This window comes from Arvicanthis niloticus, chromosome 9, assembly GCF_011762505.2.
Source record: "Arvicanthis niloticus isolate mArvNil1 chromosome 9, mArvNil1.pat.X, whole genome shotgun sequence".
Lineage (NCBI taxonomy): Eukaryota > Metazoa > Chordata > Mammalia > Rodentia > Muridae > Arvicanthis > Arvicanthis niloticus.
In genome coordinates, this window is record NC_047666.1 from 47,075,786 (window position 1) to 47,092,349 (window position 16,564).

A 16,564-nucleotide genomic window follows, 5' to 3' on the forward strand; every position below is an offset into this window, starting at 1 on the left:
AAAGCCTTGGGTGGCCACTCAGAAGGTAAAGAGGTTTCTAGTACCTCAAGGACAGCACCTTCCAGACAGAGCCATCAGGCCTAGAATATGACCCTCCTCTCCCAAAGCTAGCATCTGCCTGGTAGAACATGATTTAGGAAGAGAACCGACTGGCTATGAATGACCATGGATGGGGAGTTGCCTAAGTGCTGAGCATAGGACCCCTTTGCCTAGTTCACATCCCAAAGGCATACTTCCTTTTTTGGTAATGGCCAACCTGTATAAAAACTTGACAGCTAGGTATGTGGTAGCTCATAACTGTAATGCAAGCACTCAGGGTGTGGAGACAGATTACAAGAGTTTGAGGCCAGCCTCAGCTACGTAAGACCATCTCTCAGACAAGCTCACTAGGAGAACTGTATCACCTTTCCTAGTACAGTCAAGAAATGACCCTCAAAGTAACAAGATTCTTCCTCTCCATCAAGGACAGTTGTGCATTTCTTGCTATCCCTGGGAGGGAAAGAAGGAAATTATCTTGTATTTGAGAAATTCCCAGGCATTCGCCCACAAGTTAAATTATACTTAAATATGACATGATGTGCATCCTCATCCCTCTCCTTTGGTCTTCCCTCTCCTTGTTTCATTAGTGCTTTCCCTACGGAGCCATTCTTACCCAGGGACTGGGTGTGGGACAGAAGATCCTGGTCTGAGTGTCAGCTATGCTCCTTTATAGGCATGTAATCCCCAGCAAGTCATAGGACATCACTGACCCATTGACCATCTGGCATACAAATTCAGGTTCATGCTACCACACACCCATCTGGGGCTAGACAGATAAGACCTGGAGCGTGGCAGGGGGGCCTTGGAGGGCAACAGCTGGTGGGCAAGCGTAAGCACAGCAGCCAGCAAATAGAAGCCACAGGGTGACAGAAGAAAGAGCCAATGGGAGCTTCCTTGTAGCCCCATCCCTGTGGGAGGTACCTTGGCTGCCAGCTGACCATCACCAAGCCAACTTGATTTTAATAAAATCCTATATGTGTGTGGGGGGGGGACAGTATCTTCCCCTTTCTCCAGTATCAGTGGGGTTTCTGTTGATTCAGAGAAATGGTCTTAGAGTTCTGGGGTTACTCTGGGTTCACTAGTAGACCTGACCCTTGACTGTAGCTCCTGATGGTAAGTGGTGCTGTGACTCAAAGGAGAAACTTGCTTTCTTCTGTTCCTTGCCCCCTGTAATACATATGCAGCTTAATATATAGAAATGATGTCACCTTTGTCACAGGCAAGCTATGACTGCAGTGACTTCACATAGCTCCTGGCAGCATAGAGATGGATGGATGGATGGATGGATGGATGGATGGATGGATGGATGATTGGATGGACAAACAAACAGACAGACAGGGAGGGAGGGTTGCCTTTTCTCACAGGAACTCCAGTCATGGCGGTAACCTAAGGAGTTTTGTTAATCTGGATCTCCATATGCATTCCCTTTTATATAATCTCTATCCCCGTGGCTTTGTTCTGTGCCCATCGAACTGAGGATCTGTGCTTGTCTGTGGCTAAGGTGATACTGTTGGATAGGAATCCACTCTGATTCCTATCTGCCCATGAGGATGCAAATACTACATAAGTAGGGACATTACAGGTAAGAGACAAAATATATGATTTCCAGAAAGATGCAGTAGCCTGTTTTTCTGCTGTATTCAAGGGAGAAGCCTGAATTCTTGAATGTTTAGAAGCACAAGAAACATTAAAAGGAAGAGTGCTTTTTAATAAAATAAATAAGTGAATTTGTTTTCCTAACTAAACATAGATTCACTTATGTATCGTGAGATCCCACCTTATAATCTTAGATTTTTTTCCCCAGAAGTGTTTCTGAGTGAACTTCATAGAAAGTGAAGTGACTTTCTGGACTTTCTGGTGACTGGATAGAATATCCTGGGTTATTCTGAGTGTCTCTCTCTTCCGTGGCAGCATGTGATAGATAGGTTATTTCTCTGCTGAAGAAATGAGCCAATTTAAACCAGATTAGATTATATATATAGACAGAATATTGGGAAGCTGCTTTCAGGTGAGTTCACTGGCCCCAAGGTCCAGGGCCAGGGAAGTCACCATGGGGAGAGAAAATGGGTGGGGGCTGGGAGAGAAGGAGAAAGAGCGCCTACAGAGATAGAGAGAGAAAGAGAGAGAGAGAGACACAGACAGACAGACAGACAGACAGACACAGACACAGACACACGGACGGATGACAAAATATCTGGATTATATAAGAAGAGCCTCTGGGGGAAGGACAGCTGGGCCCCTGGGCTGGAAAGTTCAAAGTTGCAGGCAGGATATACCAGATAGAGACTGAAGGATGCTGGGAGAACCTAGAGGCCAGGTCTGCTTTGCTATGTAAAATATGCACCCTAGTCCCTTGTCCTGATGTCTGAAGCCAAACCTCATGGTCATCCAGAACCCAGAAGTGGCAGGGGAGAATGTGTTTCCCCAGGTGACCGGAATGGCTGGAGTCTGCTGGCAAAAGCAGGGCTGACTGGATAACCATCGCCTGTCCTAGGTTATCATTAATCACCCTATCTGAGATGCACACACTCTCTGCAGTACTAGCTCATCCTATACCCAGCAGGATATAAACAGTTCACCACTGGGAACTCAGCCAGGTAAAAGCAGCCTCTGCAGGGTCACACAGCTGGACGGGAGCTGCTGGGCCACGGTTCAGTCTCAGGTTGCCCCACCCCACACATCCAGGTATTGGGGGGGTGGGGGGGCTGTCTGTGCAACAGCCCTGTGGGTCTGGAGCCTGCAGCCTTTGTCATCTGGCTGCTTCATCTCCCTAGTGTATGGAATTAATCACTTTAAAAAGAGGCAGAAAAGGCCCCATGGGGGTAGGGAGGAGAGACTGAAAGAGGATCTCCTAGGTAATGCCGGCCGGCTAATGCATAAATCAGCAGGCCTCTAGCTTTGTGGTTAGATGGAGTTTAATGCTCAAAGCTTTGCACAGCCAGGTGACTGCCTCAAGTGCTTGAGTGTCGATATGACAGAAGGTGGGGCAGGGAGTATACAGCTCTGGTAAAGAATTTATCTGAAATATATGATAAACACCTGTACTACCACTTAGACTTGAGACACCGAAGACTAGTCTTAGTGGCCAGATCTAGAGGGAGAGAGAGGAGTTTAAGGGTAAGAGGGTAGAGGAACCATCAGGACCACCAGGCCGACCAGCTTCCACACCCAGGTGACTCATGCCTGAGCTTCACTCAGTGACAATTAGACAGGAGAATGTCTGCTCTGACATCCCTTAAGCCCCACGCTGACTCTTTCTCACAGCCGTGCACTCTTCTCTGTTAATCCTCTCTCAGGTAGTGGAGAGCTCCTGCCCAGCAGGGGAGGGGCCCTTGCTTTGCATTCTTGGAAAAGGCTTTCCTTAAAAGCCTAATGCTGTCTGTTTCAGAGGCTACGTGAGAATTTTTTTTTTTTTTCCTGAAAAGGTCTGTTTAACCAATATTCCAAGCAAATAAATTGTGTTAACAAAGTATGCAGTACAAAAGGTCTCTGAGGGACCAGGGTGAGAAAACCGGGAAGCAAGAGCTGGCCCCAGCCTCTTTGTCTGTAGTTGATAAGAAGACACAGGAAATAAACAGTCAGAAAGCAACTGTTAGCAAGGTTAAGAGATCAGAATGGGAAGTGAGTACCCGCCTCTGCCTGGGTGTCACTCCCTTCTGTCTTAAAGCAGAACTGGCCCAAGAATTGCACTTTGCTTGACCTGAAGGAGCGCCCGTGCTCTGGAGTCTGAAGACTGGTACTCTCCAGTGCAGGGACAGTGATTCTGCCAAGGGTAGTCCAAGGACTGGCATGGAGACTCTTGGTTGATAATAGCTAGATAAATCAAGGCTCTGGATATCTGTGGAGAAAGGGCTGCCCAGCATAAGGAATGCAAATCAAATGTCACAGCCATCAGGGGAGACTCCAAGAGGGAAACCATAATAAGTGAGCCTTTCATGTTGGAGCCCCTGCTGACTGCCATGTGGGACATAACTGAGGGTCGGAGCCCAGCTGAGCATTCAGCCAGCTCCACCCTGACCTGTCTTACCTGAGTTTTCACAAACTCTGCTTTGTCCTGGCATTGGAAATGTGACATTGACATCCCATTGCTCCATTCAAGCATACAGTAAAGGGGTTTGGACTTTGATTCTGGAAATCAGGGGAGGACGCTAGGAGGAAGGGAGTGTCTTGATAAATTCCTGGGGCAGTGATATCAGTGTTTCAGTATCCTCAGTGCCATAGCAACTTTGTGCCTAATCTGGGAGGCCATATACATTGGTGAAAAGCCCTTCGCTTCCATAAGTGAGGAGACAGCCTGTGCTGCCCTCTAAATACAATTCCCAGAATGCCTCCTGGAGTTAACTGACACCATGTCCAAGTGCAAGAATATCAGGGTGAAAGAGAAGTGGAGAGGGATTTGGCACTGCCTTCTCAGTGGCTGGAAACTGTGTGTCAGCGCCATTCAGTGCACCTCCCAGCCAGCCGGCTGGCCTGGCTCTCACCCCACCAGCCGCGCTTGAGCTTGGGTTCCTGTCTGTGGCAGCTGCACAAAGCATTTGCTGAGCTTAAGTTTCCCCACCTAACTTCATAATATGTCCTGTCCTCTGGTGTGTGTGGGGGGGGGCCCAGGGGGGTGGGGCCATAGGGGGCACCCCATCCTTCCCGTGCATTTCATGGACACCTTTCTGGTGTTGGGAAGCACTCTGTATACAACCTGCATTTCTGCATGCGGCTCTAGCACGCTGTGGCTTTTCCCCAGTCTGTATGTCACATACAGCATTTCTGACAGAAAGTGGAGCAGAACCATCATCTGCCCTGAAGGATCTGAGATGCTGAAGGGGGAGCACCAAGAGTGGAGCCACCTGACTCTGCTTTCCCAGGCTGCAGAGGGTCAGGGCTGTACCAGCAAAGGTTGGATAGAGCCATGGAGAGAGAATGTGTTCACCACCCAGGGGAGCACATGCGTATATACCTACAGTAAATGTTTACACACACATCACCCAACAAGACAGATCTAGTAAACTATCAGAAAAAATATATATATATACCAAGCCACCTTCTCATTTTCTTCACACAGTCCACTGGGCTGCCACCCATCCAGGCTCCATCTGTAACTCCCAATGCCTGATGGTTCTAAATACCAACTCTGTCTGATATAACCACTCAGTAGTAGCGTATTGCTACCATAGGATACAGCCATAAAAAAATTATAAAAAAATATTTAAAACATTCATAAAGAGGTATAAAGTTCAACCTATAAAATCCCCTGAAATGAACTGTCTTTATCAAGTGCACACAATGGAAATTATTTAAGACCTGTCTTTTTACAGTGAATGCATGCAGGGAACATAGGAAGGGGAAGGACTTGGGTCCCACCTTTCAAAGTGATATCAGGGGAGACGGGCTTGTGAGTATTTAGAAATTAGGACAGGCGATTTGGAAAGGATGAGGGAGTCTGGAAAGCCCTCATCTGAGAGGTGAGCTCTGGCTCTGGCATGCACTCTTCAGAGGTGGCACCATCCCTGTAAACCACTTTTGGGTCAGCAAGTACAGACCAGCTCTTCAGTTCCTTGAGAACTGTGGGCAGGACAAGTGGTAGTATGTTCCTTCCTAGCCTGACCTCAGAATATCTACAAAGCAATGATCCTGAACAAGGCTTGTCTTGAGTTTTCTGTTCTGTAAATCCAGCTGAAAGAGCTCAGAAAGCACAGCATGGTACATGAAACAGGGAGTGTGTGTGTGTGTGTGTGTGTGTGTGTGTGTATACTTGTATGTGAATTCACATGTGTTGAGACGGTCTTACTATGTAGCCCTAGCTGGCCTTGAACTCACAAATATCTTCTTGCCTCTGCCTCCCAAGTACATGTGCTATCATACCTAGCTATGTGTCTTTGTGTCTGTTCAAAGGTGAATGAATAGAAGGACTTTCCTCTGGTTGGGGGAAAGATTTTTAGAAACTCAGTTATCGAATTAGGCATCAAAACAAACAAGAAAACACTGGATTCAGTCAACTACGTCAAAGTTGAAAACTCACAGAATCTAGAAAGAATCCAAAAACCACTGAAAATTGCCAAGGTCTCCATCTCCAACTACAGGAATGTCCTGGTCAGTTTTTAGCTGGTGGAAACTGCCAGGGAAGCCGCCAGAGCAGCAGGTCAGAAGCCAACTTGGATGCTGGATTCAGGAAAAGGGTGACTTTCACCAGATTGTTTCTTATTAACAGTCTAAAAAGGGGCCAGCCCTGACTTGCCTGGCACAGGCCACTGGCCTACCTCCTCCTCCTCCCTGACCTCTGGTTTTCTCAACGTGGCAGCCTCAGGTGCCCAGGACCCAGGCGTGTCACTCCCAGTGGTGAACTCTGCCTTCTCACACTCCCCACGGGTGCCCAGGGAACACTCCACCTGTGGCCCCAGACTGACTTGAAAGGGTGATTCTGCAGCTGGCCACCGATGGGAATTTCATCAGAAATGGGTGCGGTTCTCTCTGCTGGCACGAGCTGGTCTTTGTTGTGCTCTATCATCCAAGAACAACTATTAACTAAGTCTAGGAAGGGGAGCAGGTCATCACAGCCCAGCTGAAGATTATGTAATGTGCCTGTCTCATTAATGTCATTCTGAGCGCACAAACAGCCAGGCTACCACCTCACCTTGTAAGCAGCTTGGATAAGCCACTGGTCAAAGAGAAAACAGGGTCTCCAAAACCTGATCCCACAGAAAGAAAGTAATTTAGGTGGGTGTCTTGATATCTAGAGCATTGCCTCTAAGTGAGCTATGTGACCTTGAACAAATGACTTTATTGATTTATAATGTTTTTAGACAATACCATCCATTTTAGGGGACACATTCACAGCTACTTGATCCTTATTGTCACCAAGTGCAATAGCTAGTGAGCTCTTTAAGAAAAAAAAAAAAAAAGAAAAGAAAAAGAAAAAAAAAAAAAAAAAAAAGAAAGGAAATCCTGAACTGAATGAGCTGACTCACTCTGTCCTGTGTGGATAGAGAAAGTCACACCTCTAACTCTGCCTAGCTTTTGATCCAGGCCTTTGCTCTTTCTACAGTCGCAAATCTGTGGTAGACGTGTATAGAAGTGGTGAAAAAGCAACGCCTATGTGGTTTAGGTGACTGGATTCTCATTGGTAGCTTATTTGAGGTAGCAACGAAATTCCAGGTATAAGGTCTTTATTTTCTTTTTCCAGTTACTAAACTTTCTTTTGGGCAATTTTAGCTTTACAGAGAAATGGAGCAGGAAGCTCATCTTCCCATGTATCATTCTCACCTCCTCCTTTCCTTTCTCCCCTTCCTTCTTTCTTCTCTCCATTTAATCCAGTTAAAAATGTGCATTACTGAAGATAGAGCGATAGCTAGGGTCAGATAGCTCAGCAGCAGCAGGCACGCAGATCCTGTGACACTGTTGTCAAAGTCATAGTCTGTCTTGGTAGGATTGCTCTTGGTGTTTGATATGCATCCAGTGTTTTCTGACAAATGTGTGGTTTGTAATTACAGAATCACACAGAATAGCTTCACTGCCCTAAAAGCCTCTGGGCCTCATATGCCCCTCCCTTCTGAGCCTGTGGTATCCACTGATTTTACCAACCAAGGGGTTTTTAATGTATACATTTGAAAGTCACAGAGCATAAAGAACAGATGCACTCTAAAGAATGCTTACTTTCCTCTCCAGTGTAAATGACCCAGCCTTGCTCACCAAAGGGACAATTGATTCCAAGTCTGCCAGGCACCCTACATGTCTGCTTTGGCAAAATTAAGTATTACCTTCCTCCTCTAAGCATTCTGAGGGATTGAAGACTGAACTCCAGTGTATATCCTGGCCTCTCTGATTCTAGTGTGCTCAAAGACATAGAGTTGCAGCTACTATCTGAGTTGAAAACATAGTCTTGACATCTAGAATCTTCCCAGAGGGGTTACTTGGGAGCACTTCCATTTTCTAGAACTTGTCTTCTCTTCTATGACCCATATGTTTTACCCTCCACCCTACCCCCAAGTCCTCATGTTGTAACCTTGCTATAAAAGAACAAAGGGTTTGGTAAGTAAGCTTCCCCTTGTTTAGGTAGTAAACAGTTCTCTACCTGAGCAGGTTCCCTCTGAGGAGCATGGGTTCTCTGCAGTGTTTCTTCAAACAGCACCCTCACTTGAACCTGGGAAGGAAAAAACACCTGCCTCTTAGCATTGGCAACACAATCCATCCTCCCTTACCCCTGCTTCTGCTCTCCCTCTCCCTGGCTCTGTTCCCAACCCCCCTATCCCCCCCACCACACACACACACACTCTCCCTCTTTCCAGTCAAGGACATGTTGAAGTGGCTGGTCAGTGCCACCCCCGTGTCTAAAACTTGAGTGTTTGCCTTTGCAGGGACTTTTCCAACCTTACCTAGAAAAGAACTAACCAGAACTTTAGCACTTGTGGTTAGCCTGCTTCCGGCTGTGGCTTCAGTTAGTCTGTGTGCTCTGACAGAGGAAGTATTTGCAAGGATGGGAAGTGCCTGACTGGATTGTGGGAGGACCAGGGCAGACGGTGCCTCATAGCATTGGCATGTGAGATGCCAGCAGCAAGCTGAGTGAAGAAGGCAAAGAGGGATAGAGCAGACCCAGAGTGGCAGATGCCATGTGACGCCCTCCCCCCCACACACACACAACCACACACATTCCCCACACTGTGAACTCATTTAGAAACAGAATATCATGGTCAAGGATGACTTTCCCAAAAATCCAAGACAGTGGCACACTTTTGATCCTGAGTAGACATCAGGGCAAGAGTCTGCAAACATAGATGTCTAGGCCTTCACTGGTAGCTAGGCTAATGGGTGACAGAACTTGTGGATGACAAGCTAGTAATGACAGGATTCACATTCACACACACACCTTCATTGTGTTGCAATATTCTGAACATCTTTTCAGCTTGTGTCTCCATGTAGATCAGAGCCCTTTTGATGAGGAGTCATGACCAGCAGGAGCTTATCCTATTGAGCCACATGGAAAAACCACCTGGAAACAGAGAGAAGAAGAGTTTGACTAGAATTGCTAATTAATTTTAACTACTGCGTAACTGGAGATTTGACCTAACAGCCTGGTGATTCATTAAAACACTGGCGATACCAAGGTTCTCACATTTAAGGATCTGTTATTTCAGCACAGAACTTAGATTCTGTTCCAGGAAGCTTGTCTTCTATGCCTTAGGATCTTAGTGGGGTTCCTCCTACCCCAGTTTCCCATTACAAACTTAAGAGGGCAGGGAAGGGGTCATAGCTCAGAAAAATCCTCTTCCTGCCTTTTCATGGAAGATCTCCTAAGAAATAGAGAACAAAGGGTTATACCAGGGTTGGGTTAGAACACATGGCCTGTGATTGTTGTAGTGAATGCTACCGAAGTTTCAAAGAGTGGTCCACAGCACTCAGTTTACTATGGTTTAAAGATACCTTAAACCATGTCTCTATGAATGGCTTTATGGACTCCTCGAGCAGGGCCTTCATATCTCAGAGTCACAGATGCCCCATGTATAGAGCAAGGGAAAGAAAGAAAGAATTTAGCCAAGGACTCTTGGGTGGAAGAAGTGTGTGCATTTTGCATGTGTTCAAAGACCTTCTACAGTCACTGCTGGAACTGGGGGGAGGTGGACGTCACACGTGCTGCAGAAGGAGGTAGGAATTCACCATAGCAGTCTCATTGTGCTCTGCCATTGTTGGGCTATGCGTTACCGTTCCTAAATTCAAAGCTGTGTGCACACACATACATGGATCTTCTGGAATCTTTTAAAGATTTCACTGACATGAACTCTTTGGAAATCCATCTTCTCTTTTTGTAAAAGGTTTGCTAAGCAGATGAGAACATGGGCTTTCGAGAGCCTGACCTTAGAGGAGTTTACTACCAGCTTGGCCTTGGAGCATCTATTTGCAGAGCAGTAATAATCCCAAAGGGGCCTATGGCTACTCACTATGCATGTCCCACTCCTAGTAAGGTGGACTTTCTTCTCTCACGTCTCCTTTCTTTGTCTTTCCTTCATTTCCTGACTCACACTTAGCCCCTGTCTCTCTCCCTATTCCAGACCCTTCCTTGGGCCACTGCACAGCTACAGAGTCCAAGCTACCTTGCCTGTCTGCCCTCACCTCCATCTCCAGCCACACTGGTGGTCCAGTACACCTGGGTCCTGCTCTGTTGATGGCATCCTCATGCTTACTCCCTTCAGAGCCTGGTGCTGGCCTCCTTTAGACCTTCTGTGCAGAGGACGCTTGCCAGCTGGCCACTAGGAGTTGGTTCTGTCCTTAATGTTCCTCTCTACAGTCGATGTGATTCAGCACAGCCTCCTCTTTCTTACCTAACACCTACTCTCCTCGTTTCCATGGCAGGCACCTGGAGATGGAAGACCTGCTTCCTACTTAGGTGTCCAAGGCAAACATATCTACTTCTAAAGAGGTCCCAGGACCCAGATGCAGTGATCATATCTCTGTGGCCACTGCACCGTCCTCAGTGTCACGCATGTCAAATAAGGTTTCCTATAGTATATGTTGATTTTATTCTACTTTTAAAGTACTTTCCTGCTTACACACACTTGAGCTCAAATAACTATAAGATGCCCCATATACCTATATACTCCTCTACAGTGATACATAATTTGTAAATACAAATTAATTCCTAAGATCTTATTTTAAAATGGGCTTTAGTCCTGTCTCCTACACCCAAGTCAGAACTGTAGTTGGTCACATCTGTGCTGGTGGGATCTGCAACTCCTACCGCATCCCAGCTGATGGTGTATTATTTGAGCTTGACAGTGACAGTAAGATCTGGGGTCTTTGTTCTCCTTCTGTGGGATCATTCTATAAAACTTAATACAGTGAGCCTGGAAATCTGGGGCTTTTGATGGGTGAATTGGCCTCTGAGATCCCTCCATGGATTTGGGTACATGACTTTGTCAGCCAGTCCCTGACCCTTCACAGAATCTCGTTTACCCTGATGAGAGAAAGCTCGCTACCCGGCAGCCACATGCTCTGTCTTCTGAAATACAACGCTCTTTTCTCCCTCAGCATTGCTTCCCTTGAACTGAGATGTTTCCTTGGTGGGAACATGGAGTTATGTGTCTGAATGACTGACACAGGCCTGTAGAGTGTCAGCAGCTGCAGGTCACTGAAGCTGTTCTGTAGATGACAGATTACAGGCAGAAAAAGACTTTGGAGTTTTGGCTAGTGGCTTTGATTGGGGTGTTTTATGGGCTAATGTTTTGCCTGTCACTCTGTTGAGAAATTGACTAAAGTGAATGTGCAGTAGTATAACTGTTTATCATGGGAGATAGCAGGGTAGACACTGCCATGTTTTTCTTTCAGCAGAAAAGCAACATTGTAAGCAGCTCATATTGAACTGTTTAAGCTCATGTGAGTAGAGTCCATAAAGGATCTCTCCATTCTCCCACAAACATTGACTATCATCTTTAGTCTAGTCACTCCATAGAGGTGGTTCTCGCCTCTCACCTTAAAGAGTAGTGAGCTCCTAGGATTGAGTTCCTGGACTCCCCTAGTGTTTTACATTGTGATTTGAGCTAGGGATGGAGCTCAGTTGGTAGAATGCTTACCCAGAGCCACAGAAGCGGACATGGCAGTACATAACTATAATTCCAACAGTCAAGAGATAGAGGCAGGAGAATCATGAGTTCAAGGTCAACTTAACTACTCAGTGAGTTTGAAGCCACCTTGGGATACATGAGATCATCACCCCTTCCTCCACCAAGACACACACACACACACACACACACACACACCCCTTCCTCCACCAAGACACACACACACACACACACACACACACACACACGAGAGAGAGAGAGAGAGAGAGAGAGAGAGAGAGAGAGAGAGAGAGAGGTGTTAGTACATGGCTTGCCTTCTTTATTTTGCACCAGGTCCTTGCATGGCTTCTCATGAAAGATCACCTTAACTGAAGACAGTTTAATGGTCTCAACTGATATATCATATCTAGACTTGGGTCCCTCAAGTATCTGAAGATACTGACACTGCTTTTATAAACAACAGAAGTTGGCCAACACTAATCCACAGTCCGAATCCAGTGAGCCACCAGCATTTGTAAATAATGTTTTATTGTCACACAGCTGCATCTCTTCTTTTACATAATGCCTATGGATATCTTGAAGGGGGCAACAGAGGTTAGAGCAAAGACCATATGGTTCACAAAGACAACAGTAGTCTGTATCAGAAAAGACTGGTTCCAGAGAAATGCTGAGAACCTGCAGTAGATCAAAGCAACAATAGTACATTGTCCCTGCCTACAGGGGTGATCTGAAAAGTGTGCAGTGTGTACTGGTAAGATCAAAGTGGTCCAGGTGAGAAGAACTGGCTAGGTCCGGAATGAGTCCATGCCCCTGGATCTCTATGCATTCCTGCCCCTCTGTTCACAACCTGAGTATGAAGCATGCTGTTCAGGAAGGAGGCATCATGGGAAGAAGGAAGTGAGGCAAGAGAGGGAAAAGTCCCATTCTGCTAACTAGAGGTGAGAAAGACCATTCACACTACAGGCTGAGACATCAAAAGGATGGAGCTGGGTGGGGCATGTGGCTGAATCCTCCTGCCTTGTATAGTGGGCAGCGTCTGTGGACCACCGAAGGCTGGAAGGACACCAGGACACCTTCCACAAGCTGACAAACTGGAACTGGATTGAGGAGCCCATGCCTCATCTTCAGTCCATTAACATCCCTTTGCCCAGCACACATTAATTATTATGTACTTAATATTAATACATACCTGTATTAAGTTACACATGTCCTTAATACAGGTACATACACACACACACACACACACACACACACACACCCCACCCCATGTGATTCCTTTTCAATACAGCACAGTATAAAGTACCTACAGTGGTCAAAGCCTCAGAGAATAGATGGTAACAGCAAGGAGCATGTGAAGGGGGCAGGGTTTCAGTGGGGTAAAGTGAAATACTCTGGTGTAGGCTATGCAGCCTTGTGAATATATTCAGTGCTCCTGAGTTGTAACTTAAAAATTACTAAAGTTTGTTACGTGTGTTTTGCCCCAATCTGAAACAAAGCTTGTCAGTTATGTAACTTGGCAAAGATAAGACATAGTAATAAAGACTCAGGCCGGAGTGGCAGTGTCCACTGTTGAGTTAAGAGCTTAAATTGGAAGCCTACTTTCCCCTTACATTCAATTTTACAGCAGTTTCCTCTTCTAGGAATTGAGGGTTCCACTGTGTTGGTTACAGCTTCTCTAGGCTGGGGAGATGGCTCAGTCAGTAAAGTGCTTGCTGCACAGGCATGAGGACCTGTGTTTGGATCCCCAGAATCCACATAGGAAGTCAGACAATGTGGCCACATACCTGTACTCCCAAAGAAGTAGAGATCCCTGGGGTTTGCTGGCCAGCGAGTCTAGGCAGGTTGGAGAGCTCCCAGGTGTAAGAGTCCTCTTCTCAAAACAATTAAGTGGGCCAAGCATAGTAGTATACACCTTTAATCTCAATATTTGTGGGTCAGAGGCAGCTGGAGACCTCTGCGAGTTCAAGGCTAACCTGATCTACATACATGATGAGACCTGTTTGAAGAAAAGAAACCATGGAGAGCAACTAGGAAGACTCTGAGGCCAGCTGTGGGAGGATGATTCGAAAAGATGGTTCTTTTCATTTCCACCCTTAGAGGTTAACTCCCTCTGTCTCCCACCTTGAATCCTAGGAAAGAAACCTTGATTGGTTCCCCAGGATGAGAGCCATGTCCCTGGTCAGCAGCGATTCTGAAGGGGAACAGAACGAGCTGAGAAACCTGCAGGAGAAGCTGGAGTCCACCATGAAGCTGGTCACCAATCTTTCTGGCCAGCTGTCAGAACTAAAGGACCAGGTAAAAGGCCAAAACCCCTCGCCCAGCCCCCCACCCCATACTCACTGTGGTCTCCCATCCCAACTCTGATGGAAAGATAGGCAGCAGTCACGCTGCAGTGATGAAGCATCTCCCCTCCATGGAGGGAGCTGGGGGTCAGAAGGCAGACTCCCCCCTTACAGCCACTGCTTTGGCTGCCCTTACCCTTGGTGTGGATATGTCACTGTTTCTGCGCTATTAAAGGCGTGGTCTTAATATGCAAACTACCTTAGTGAAGCACTGGGCAACAAAAACAACTCGCTACATAAAGCTGTACCCTTTGGGACTTGACTCACTGATGGGAGAGTGTGTGCTCTTAGGTCAGCCTTGGCTTCTTAGCCCTGTGTTCACCTAGTGTTTTAAAACTCTACAGCCTGAGAGAAACTGCAGGTTCCGAGGAGCCTTTCTAGTCCTCTCAGAAACATAGCCCCTTACCGCTTGAAGGAAGTTGGAAAGAGGTGACAGATTTCCACGAAACCTAGCTTATTGTCCTCCACCCACAGACCTTTGATGCCTTAAGAACACAGCAGTCACCAGATGGCTGTATAGTGAGTGGTAGGGGCCGCTTTGAGTCAAGGACTTGAACCAGGGATGGGGAACGGCTTCCCAGGGATAGCCACATCCTAACAGTACAGCTCAGCATCATATGGTTCTGAAGGTGTTTTAAGGGGCACCATAGACACAGCAGTAGGTACTGGACAAGCCTGCCCTGGAGGTAAGTAGCAAGGTGTACCCACAGGTGACTCATTACTTTTATGCACTTCAAAACTAGAGAAGAGCTGGCCTGCAATAAACACTTCTCAGAGACAGTTGAAAGAGCATTTTTAATAATTCTGCTTTCAATTATATTTCTTTTCCAGCTGAATTTTGCTCATCTGTGCCCTAAGACACCATTTGGCCTCAAGTTCTTTTCCTTTCAAATACACTAAGATACAAATAATAAAAGACCAATGAGAAACGGTCTCATGGATGAGAGCCATCTGCAGCCCAGAGCTTGGCAACCACCTAAGATGAACAATAACCTAAATAAGAAAGCTGAGGACGATCTAGCTAGATTGCTTTGCTTATTAACTGCCCATCCTTCTATGAGACTTTTAACAGGTGTTTCACGGGACTGAGCTGACTCAGGAATACATCAATGGCGGAGTCTGCTTCTGTCCCTCTAACCCCCCCCCCCCCCAGCCTAGCAAGCTTTTCTCTTCCGTCTCAGATAGCTGTGGCATCAAGAATCTCAGTTGAATTAGATGTTTTAAATTAGGTACAGAAAATAATTCTTGGACTCTGATCCAAGACACTTAAACACAGGTGCTACCCATGATGCTGGTGCCATTTTTCAGAGCGTTCACCTCCACTTCATGCCCAGGGTGTCAGAACTACTACTGCTCGGGCCTCTTAGCTCGACAGTGTCCCTAACCCTCACCTGAGTTCCTCATGAGTATTTATCAGTATCAGCCTTCCAAGCTCTGGAGGGGCAAGCTCTATTGATATGAACAATTGGGTGTCTCCAGTTTGCCGAAGAGTTTCTTAAAATACATTGGAAACTAAACTATTAGGTTTTTGAGTTTTTTTGTGGGAATGGGGGTAAAATCAAGGCAGCCCTTCCCTTCAGGTTCTGTTGAAAAAAGTGTTGAGTCTGTCTCCTAGTGGCTCACGGACAGTAATTCAGAAGCTGCCTGGAGCCCCACTTCACAAACCAGTGAACCTTGACCTTGATGTGGGTTGGCCTGGGAAAATACAGCAGGAATGGAGGGTGTGGGAAGATACTTAGGAAAGCATGGGCCATCCTACCAGCTCCCTGGTTTTCTGGATGAGGACATCAGAGCTCAGAGCGCAGCAGGCTCCTAGGAAACTTATCCCACTGCACATCACAGCAGGAGGGAGTGAAGCCCTAGTCCCCCAGTGTTGGCCTGCTTTGTTTGATGTGTTGAGTAGGTTTGTTTGTTCTGTTCTGTGTTCAGTTTGCCTTCTTAGATTTTCTTTCTTCCTCTTTCTCTCTCTCTCTCTCTCTCTCTCTCTCTCTCTCTCTCTCTCTTTCTTTCTTTTCCCAAAATGAGAAGAACCTTACCATTTCCTGGGCCTGAGGATGCACAGCTGTGCACAGCTTTTGTAAACTCAGGCCAGGGTAGAGCTTTTTCTATTGAGCTAACACTTGACCAACCATAGATTAAGAGTGGTGAAGTCACCTTAGATCCTGGGTGGTTTCAGCTCTTCGATTCCCACCCTTTCTTACTTTTTTTTTTTTTTTTTTTTTTTTTTTCAGTTTTCAGGTTGGTAGTTGGAACTGCTCTTTAGAAAGCCTCTGAGGGATTCTGAAAGTGAACCTAATTTTTCTTGGAAAGTGTTCTAGGCTACAAAGAAGCATGGAAAAGCCATAGCACATTCTGGAGTTCCTGTACCAGGATTGAACTGCTGAAGTTTCAACATGCTAAGAAATACAGGGAGGACAAAAACCAAACCACAGTTGCTCTGGGGGCAGGAAAGGGTTGTTTCATTCCAAAGGAGGTAGAAATTGCTTCCTTAAATGAGTTGTCTTAACAAACCTTAGCATCATCTCTGAACCAACTTGACTAGGTTCGAATGTTATTGAGTTTGGTGTTAAGAGAATTTTAAGCATTTTTAAGCTGTTGTGTATCAGGATGTGTAGTGGCATGTTACAGATCTGATTTTGGTCA

At 46.2% G+C, this 16,564-nt stretch overlaps 1 protein-coding gene and 1 long non-coding RNA gene across 4 annotated transcripts in view; one reads left to right on the forward strand and one right to left on the reverse strand.

Moving 5' to 3' along the window:
- Itpr1 (inositol 1,4,5-trisphosphate receptor type 1) overlaps positions 1-16,564 on the forward strand; it is a 320,805-nt gene that overhangs the window by 298,456 nt on the left and 5,785 nt on the right. The window contains exon 61 of the mRNA XM_076940207.1: positions 13,713-13,874. Coding sequence (XP_076796322.1) covers positions 13,713-13,874 — 162 coding nt within the window. The remainder of the gene's footprint in view (positions 1-13,712; positions 13,875-16,564) is intronic.
- LOC117714722 (uncharacterized) overlaps positions 1-16,564 on the reverse strand; it is a 91,700-nt gene that overhangs the window by 23,504 nt on the left and 51,632 nt on the right. For all 3 annotated transcript variants that reach the window (XR_013112551.1, XR_013112553.1, XR_013112552.1), the window contains 4 exons: positions 13,364-13,575; positions 9,140-9,317; positions 8,894-9,016; positions 8,102-8,170 (listed from right to left, as the gene is read on the reverse strand). This is a non-coding gene — a long non-coding RNA (uncharacterized LOC117714722). The remainder of the gene's footprint in view (positions 1-8,101; positions 8,171-8,893; positions 9,017-9,139; positions 9,318-13,363; positions 13,576-16,564) is intronic.